An 8,506-nucleotide genomic window follows, 5' to 3' on the forward strand; every position below is an offset into this window, starting at 1 on the left:
ACACAAATACAAACAAATCAACAATACACTGTCAGATTTGTCATGAAGATTTGAGGAATGATGGCATCATGTATTGCAATTGTGCCAAACGCAAGATTAAACATGCGGACCTTACAACAGTGCCTTGCACAACAATGGTCACAGGCACACGGTCAACTTCAAGATCTAGTGTTGATAGACCGCCAAACATACATGTCCCTTCAGTGGTGGAATTCCACAAATCTAAACAAAGGGCGGCCATTTCAAGACCCTGTGCCTCAGACCATAATTACAACAGATGCATCAATGATTGGCTGGGGAGCTCACCTCAACAATCACAACATCCAAGGACAATGGGATGCCCAACACAAACAGCTACACATAAATCAATTAGAGTTGTTAGCTGTCTTCCTAGCACTCAAAGCTTTTCATCCTCTTCTCACTCACAAGAATGTCCTAATCAAAACAGACAACATGACCACCATGTATTACCTAAACAAGCAGGGAGGGACACATTCGTCCTAACTCTCCCTCCTAGCTGAAAACATTTGGAAATGGGCAATACACAACCAAATTCACCTGATAGCACAATACATTCCAGGTATACACAACCAATTGGCAGATGTTCTCAGCAGAAATCATCAACAAACACACAAGTGGGATATTTACCCTCAAGTACTTCAAAAATACTTTCACCAATGGGGAACACCAAACATAGATCTGTTCGCCACAAACAAATCTCTCTACATGCAAAGCTTCAAGAATCAACCACAACCTGGGAGGAGAGCTAGTCTTATAAACAAACAAGGACCTAGCCAACTAGAGAAGAGCAAGGTGGGTGGGCCATTCCACCCAAAATGGAATCGTCTTTCCAAGAGAATAGAAGTTTGATGTCCAACTTTGGACGTTGAGGCTTACAATCACACCGGGATCCTAGCACAACCAATGAGTCTTTGCCTACATCCAACAAGCAGAAATCACCAATACGTCAAAGAGCAGATAGTCTATAGAAAAATAACAAAATTGGTAAATGGTGGCATCAGTACGAGAATACGCAAGTAAGTGTAAACAGAGTCTCAGAAGAAGCTTCCTTAATATCAAGGTACCAGAGTCTGATCCAACTTGAAACAGGTGTATTGATTAGTGGATCCCCCCTTCTGACCTCACTATCTTGAGGCATGCTATCTTGAGGCTATCTTTTTGTCACACCTACATAGTGCCCTCTATGACTACATGCTTACGACACTTAATAAATGGTCCCCTGGGAGTGCTCTAAACACCTCTATAAATTATTTGTGAGTACTTTCCAGCTGACACAATCCTAGCATTTTTCCTTTAACAACTGATACAAACTTGCTCATACCCTTCCCTACCGAACTGCAGGCATTCCTTCGTATATGACCAGGGTATCGCTATAACCTCCAATAATCTATTATGACCAGTGCTTAATTTGTAAATACAAAGGTGCCGGTCCCCAAAGCCCTCCTCTTAAACATGCGGCCCCTGCAATTAAATGCGCGAACACAGAATACTGAGGCAGAGTAATCCTAAAGCCATCTCGGGCCCCTTTCATCCATTTACAGACACTCCATGCCCCTTCAGCTCACACCTGCAGCTTTCTGCTTTCTCCCACTGTGACGCTTTTTCGTTTTTCTCTTCTCCCATTTCTCCCATATGTGTCTTTTGCTGGCAGTAAATGCTTGAGGCAGAAAAATAAGTGCTGGCCCTCAAAAAAAGTGCTGGTGCCCCGCACGGGAAACAAAAAGCACAAATTAGGCACTGATTATGACCCTCGGGCAGTATCCTTGTTTTACTCCAGCACTTGACTTGTTATGCTAAATGCTGACACTGCTCCATCAGTGAGACCAACGTTTTGAAGATGGTAGTGCTCATGAAAGCTCATTGCATTCATGGTCTTGTGGTGCAGACAGGTAAAATCTGATGGCGTCCATGTTGAATCATGGAGAAGTGGCGTACCCTTCAATCTGTAATACCTTATAACTGTGCTCTTAAATGCATTTATTCCACACAACAACCCCTCTGCACCAGCCCTGCAGTGACCCAAGTACCTCCTTCGTTCCTAAAGAAATCACCCTTTTAGTACTTTAAACTCAGATGCTCTCCTTCATTTACACTTCTGCAGTCCTTCCTACAATCCTCTCATTCACCCTTTCAGCAAAAAAACACTCATAATATTCCCCTACAGCCCACCACCAGGGGTCCCCAAATACCCCTCCCACTTCCTGGACACTCCTCAAACACTCACGTTCGCAGCTCTAGCAGTGTCCCTTATGAACACCACTTGCAGTGAAGTGCTTGCAGTATTTAGCCAGTGTCACTAAAGGTAATCTTTGCACCTCTAGCAATAAAACCTTTGAAGTGCCTGGTGATCATGCCTCTGTGGCAAACCTTCAGGATTCCTTTCTCTCATCCCAGAAGCTGCCCATATACTATCCTTTGCTCATCCCTACCCAGTGTAATTCTTTTGTCAAGTATGTCCTCTTTTCCTCCTCAGGTGATGAGAATAAAGTTGCAGCCGTCATCAAGCTCCGAGCTACCCCCGTTTAATCCTTTGCTCCCCCCAGAAGTCATATCCCAGGTTCTGCTGATTTGCAATCCACAGAAGGTGGGTAACGTTTTAACTTTTTAGTATCAAACCTAATCACATCAGCTGAGCTGTGAACAGGTTTGGTCAACTATTGCAATAATTCTTCTTATTGTAGCAAGTGTAAACAGGGAATTTTTGTATGCAGCTTGTAGTGAATAAACAGGACCACATGTTATGTTAGTACTAGAAAGCTGTTTATCGAAATTCAAAATGGGACAATCTACCCTTGTTAGGCCACATGTGAAGCAGAACTCATTTTGCAAATCCACCATAATCTATCCTGAAAGCAGATTAGAAAACACGTACCAAGGATGAGCTACCCAACCACTGCTTTTCTGACAGCTTGCAATCAGAATAGTCGTAACAAATTGTGCTGCACTGATTGGTTGAACGGATTACCAATGAGTATTGCTGAAACGGAATGCTGTGTCAGTAATTCTGATTGTGAATAGGGACCTGTGTTATTACCATTCTCATTATTTGATGTAAGTCAATCAGAATATCTGTGGCATCGATGCAGCATATCACCACTTTTTTCAGTCATTACAAGAGGATCCCAGAAAAGGCTGAACTGCCTTTGAATTCACTTCCTGTTACTGTAAACTGGGAAGAAATGTTGCCTTGTCAGTGTTATGTAATGTTAGTGACATCTGTGTAGTGCCCAGTCTGCTATCTGAATGGCACTGGAGTACAGGCGGTCGTCCAGATTGCCCACCAGATGTTTCCAGGCATTCGATTGTTGGTCAGATCTAAGTCGTCCTTTGATGATATGTTTTGGCATCGTGCTGCAGTAAGTCCTCAGAGTGGCAGAGGCGTAACAAAGGGCCCTGCAGCCTGGTGCTGGGGGCCCCGAGCTCCACGGGCTACCCTCAGCTCAGTACCCTGGCCTTAGAGCTCCTGAGTGAGAGCAAAGGAGGGCCTCTCCGTGTACTTTGAGGGGGGGCTCAAGTTTCATTACGCCACTGTACAGTGGTTGAAGGGTGGAGTCAGAAGTCTTGTGTGAGGAAGGCGTGCTTCGATTGCTAGCACATCTTAGATTGGTAACTTGCTCAGTGCCTGTCTGCCAGAAGCAGTCTAAGGGCCTGATTTAGAGTCTGACGAATGGGTTACTCAGTCACAAATGTGATGGATATCCAGTCTGCCGTAGTACGATTTGGAATTGTAATACGGCGGAAGGGATATCTGTCACGCTTGTGACGGGGGAGCCCTCTAAATCAGGCTCGAAATGTTTTGCCTACTATGTGGAATACTTGAACTGTGTTGATGTATTGGCAATGATTGCCATCTGTGCCAGGAGGGTTGAAGCAAATGTCTCCACAGTGAATGGCGATGTTGATGTGAATGAACTGTGGGATGAGTGGAGGCGTCAGCTGTTCTCTTGGGTGATAGGATGTGGTCTCTCCATGTGGCAAGAGCGGATAGGAGTCCTGCAATAGTTGACTATTTGCCATATCTGAGCTGTGCGGTATTTTCTGTTTTGTGTGTACCTTTAGTTGATTGAGTGGCAAACCTCTGGTTGGTAACTACTTTTGGGTGCCCTGTGTGATCCGTGTCATGGCATATCTGAATTGATCTCTAGTAGACTATGAGGGAAAACAGAGCAGGACCGGGCAGCTGACTGGCAGTGAGGGCTGGGCCAAGTCTCACACAGGTAAGTGTGTAGCCAAGGCCAGGCTGGAAAGCAGAATAAATCCTAGAGACATTGTTCACAACCCCACACAGTACACGGCCTTGATTAGAATCGGGGCTTGGGGAGACAGCTGGGTCATGGTATTCCAAGCAGCTATGAAAGCAATCCCTTAGCTGCGAGCCTCCTGGGATGATGCAAGAATCTGGCCTTGGGTGTAGCTGAATGAAGGGGTTCAACACTTGATATAGCTTCTGGCAAGACAGGCAGGCAAGGTAAGAAACAGGGCATGTTTTATGTTTTATTGCTTATGTTGACAAATTAGGTAATTTCGCGTGCAGCAGAAATAATCCTCAATTTACAGAGATGGTACAAGCTTGGACATTAGATTGCTGACTTATTCTTCGTCCAACATATATAGATAGAAGGACTAACCCTCATAATGCACAGGTGTTACAGTTGGAAGTATTACGCATGAGAATCATCTCCCTAGTTACGCAGATTACAGAATTGGGCCTTGGTCATGAACATTATACCACTGGTTACAATGAACGTACAGTAGTTGGCAGACTAAACTCGTTAAACAGCAGAACTTATACCTGACATTCCACGGGTCTTAAAAACTGTTACCAAGGTACCCTTGGCTAACCTAAATATTACAGCAACAAAGCTACTGCATACCCAGGATACACAGATGCTCCAACATCTGATAGATGATCTGCTTCTCAGGTTACAGAGGTCTTGTATGCATGAAGAACAGGCAGCAAGCCATTATTTAGAATAAACAGAAGTTAAAGCTCAGCTCCAGATAGCCAAGGTAACCCCAAGTCAAATGGGCCTCATGTACAAAGCCCTTTTGCAAACCCATGTCCTACTGGGTTATCGGCTCCAAAAGCATTTCTGTTATGTAGAAAAGCTCTTTAATGAGTCAAAAATGATTTCTGATTCATAAAAGAACTTTTGCGATCCTTTCTGTATCGCAAATAGGAGAGGCAATGAAAGGGGAGTCCTCCTCCTGAATTTCTCTTTGATAATTTTGTTGGGAGCCTCAGGGGAATAGGCAGTGGTTCAGAGTACCACTGTCGTCCCAACCCTGGAACTTTCCAAAACAGGTAACTTTTTTTTGTAAAAAACAAAAAAACAGCAGTACAAGTCTAATAAGGAACATGGGCTGTTTTAAAAAAAAATATATTATGTTTTGGAATGCAGTCACAGGGATGACGGTCTGCTGTCAATCAATCACAGGGTTCATAAATTGAAGCCTGTCTAATGAATAATAATTTGGTAGGTTGTTCTGTAATGCCCTATGATTCAGTGTTTTGTGAACTGACCTATTGGTACAGAGGTCAGTTCCCGTAATACTATATTCCATTCTCAAAAAGTTGGTTTGAAAATAGCGACCACTATTTGTGACTGGTTATATAGCACATAAGGTCCGATTCGCTTGCAGGCTACAAACCTAGTCGTCAATGCTATGTCTCGCCAGCGAAATGTACATCCCATGAATATCCACAAATCTCAATGCGCAAACCATTGTGACAGGTAACATTGACCGTCTTGTGATTGGGGAAGTAATGCCAGTATTGTGTCTCTTTGGCCACACCAAAAACAAATTACCAGTAATACCTTTGTGTCTTCCTTCCTCCTAGGACCGAGTGCGTCTCAAGTACAAGCTGACGTTCACCCAGGCTGGCCAGGCTTTCAGTGACACTGGGGAGATTCACAGTTCCCTGGATGGAACTGTGTGGAACAGAATCAGATAATATTCTTGTGCCAGAACAGAACCTGAATGTAAAATGAATCCCAAGACCCCTCTGAAGATGGGACTGTGTGCATGCTAATGTTTTCAAGAGCATGGCTGAATCGTGATGCTGAGGCACTGTGAGGGACTTGTTGGGATGTGAAGGTCAAAGGAGATTAACTCAGTTTGTATACTGAGATCTTGTGAGGGGCCTAACTTTAAAGCTGAGGATTTGACAGTTGTGCTTGATATGAATACCTAGTCTCAGGAATGGCCTGATGCAGATTTGAATTGTTTGTATTAGAAGTGGCCTGATGCAGATACTGAGGTCTTAAGGCGTGGGGCATTTAAACAGTGAGGCCTTTGGAAAGGACCCGGTTGGATATAAGGCCTTGAGGCAAATGGCCCTGATTAGGTTATTAAAGCCTCAACTGAACTCACTTTGTTTACATTCTGAGGCCTCAGGAGATGGCCTGATATTGAACAGAGAATTAAAGAGAAAGGCCTGGGTTCGATAGTGAGCGTTCAGAAGACAAACTAAGTTTGGATCCTGAGACCTTAGAAGATGGACCATATGTTGATACTGAGGCTTCATTAAATTGACCTTGTCTGGAATTATGAGATATCAGAAGATAAGCCTGCTTGGATAGTGAGGCCTCAGAAGATGAATCAAGTTTGGAAACTTATCCCTCAAACAATAGACCTTGTGTTGATACTGATGCCTTTGAAGATGGACCGTGAGTGGATATTGTGGGTTCAGAAGATGGGCCTACTTTGGATAGTGAGGCCCTAGAAGCTGCACCAGGTTTCGATACTCATGCTTCAGAAGACGGGCCTGATGTGAATAGTCAGCCTCATATGCAATGTTTGAGTTCACTTCTTTGTGCAGCGATGCTTTCTTGATGAGTGAGTGGTAAGTCATTGTCTCGGTAAAGGATGGTGCTTTGAGCTTTCATATGAGGGGATAGGACTCACTGCACTGCAAATTATATATAAATGACCGTAGGGCACACAAGAGGGAATTGAATATACAGCCTGAGGTGGGGGATACAGGAAAAGAGTGATATTTGCCACAGCATGAGGAAATAACCCACAGAGACGGGAAAAGACTGACTGAGAATGCAGAAGATAGTGACTGGTGACGCGGTGGGGTTGGGTTGGGTTGCTGAGGGTGGAACAGAGTATAATGACAGAGAGACAATGACCAACAGCAGGAAGAGGATGAATGCAGCATGCTGGAGATAATCAGTAACTCCCACCATACGAGCCTCCAAGAAGCATCCACTTCGTAAGTGGTCAATCTGCAGTATTCCTCAAAACGGAAATAAAAAAGTACCTTCAAGCAACCTAGACTCTGGGTTCTTACCACCTATAAGTACACAAGGTTTCACCTCCGAGTGAAAGGTGGGCTAGTGTTCTCCACTGTATGATGAGCCCTTAAAAAGGACATCCTCCTTGAACGTGAAAAATAGCAACACTTTCTGCAATTACTTAAGGAACAAATATGTGTTATTCTAAGCAGTCTAAATCCAAGAATAGTGTGCTATGTCTGTTACAAAATGTATTTCATTTTTTGTATTTTCAAAATCTTATCAGCTTAGTATATGTATTGTAGGTGCCACAAAGCAAGCACCTACGCAATTCAAAAACTGTTAAATAAATTCAAATGGAGGCTGTAAATTGTTGATCATTCGCTGAACCAAACAGTTTTTTCAATTGTACGTTGTCTGTCTTGTGAACTGCTGGTTTGATATAAGGAAATATCTTGCTCGTCTCCTTTATGACAGTGGACACTTGCGGCGCTTAGCTCCTGTTGGGGGTGAGGACATCTCACCCAGCTTCAAAGCAAGGGCATGCATTGTCTAGCTTCTGTATGAGGCAAAGATGTCTTCCTCATTTCCAGTTCCAATATTCGTTTTTTGGTTATTTTATACTGGTGTGGGCTGGCAATATCAAAGCCAGATTACGGGTGGGTCACAATATCATGGCCAGAATAACAAGACACAAAATATCAAAAGGTAGGCTTGTATAGATTTTCTACACCTAACTGCAAATATATGTACCTTGATGATCGATCTATCTATCTATCTATCTATCTATCTATCTATCTATCTATCTATCTATCTATCTATCTATCTCTCATCTATCTATGTACACGTACCAAAGCCTTTCAGCTATCTGAGTGGTTGTGCCACCTCATATTTTAGTTCAAAAGTTTAAACATTTAATTGTTCACTTTTAAACATACCCTCCATAGCTGCATGTATAGAAGAATTGCTTTAGTGCTTGTTGGAAGGCTGCGCAGACCCAGTTGTATAAAAGCAGTATGATAGGCTTATAAAAGAAATATAAGTGGAAATGTGGTAGGTTTCCTGATTCTAGAATGATACTCAGCCTGTATTTCAACAGCAGTCTAACTCGAAGCCCATTGCTGCCCCAATCACTTCTGAATGTAGAGCTCTTGCCTGTGGTCACGTCCATAGCTGGATCACAGAATATTTCTGACTGAGGCGATTACAAGCTATTGGCAGCAATTAAGCTACTGCATCTT

The 8,506-nt window shown here is 43.3% G+C and overlaps 1 protein-coding gene across 1 annotated transcript in view; it reads left to right on the top strand.

Moving 5' to 3' along the window:
* Positions 1 to 7,635, top strand: part of GGA2 (golgi associated, gamma adaptin ear containing, ARF binding protein 2) — a 65,443-nt gene extending 57,808 nt beyond the window's left edge. The window contains exons 16-17 of the mRNA XM_069209669.1: positions 2,495 to 2,605; positions 5,864 to 7,635. Of these exons, the coding sequence (XP_069065770.1) occupies positions 2,495 to 2,605; positions 5,864 to 5,977 (225 nt within the window). The 3' untranslated portion in view covers positions 5,978 to 7,635. The remainder of the gene's footprint in view (positions 1 to 2,494; positions 2,606 to 5,863) is intronic.
* Positions 7,636 to 8,506: the final 871 nt, after the last annotated feature.

The sequence above is a fragment of the Pleurodeles waltl genome, chromosome 10, assembly GCF_031143425.1.
Source record: "Pleurodeles waltl isolate 20211129_DDA chromosome 10, aPleWal1.hap1.20221129, whole genome shotgun sequence".
NCBI classification, from domain to species: domain Eukaryota; kingdom Metazoa; phylum Chordata; class Amphibia; order Caudata; family Salamandridae; genus Pleurodeles; species Pleurodeles waltl.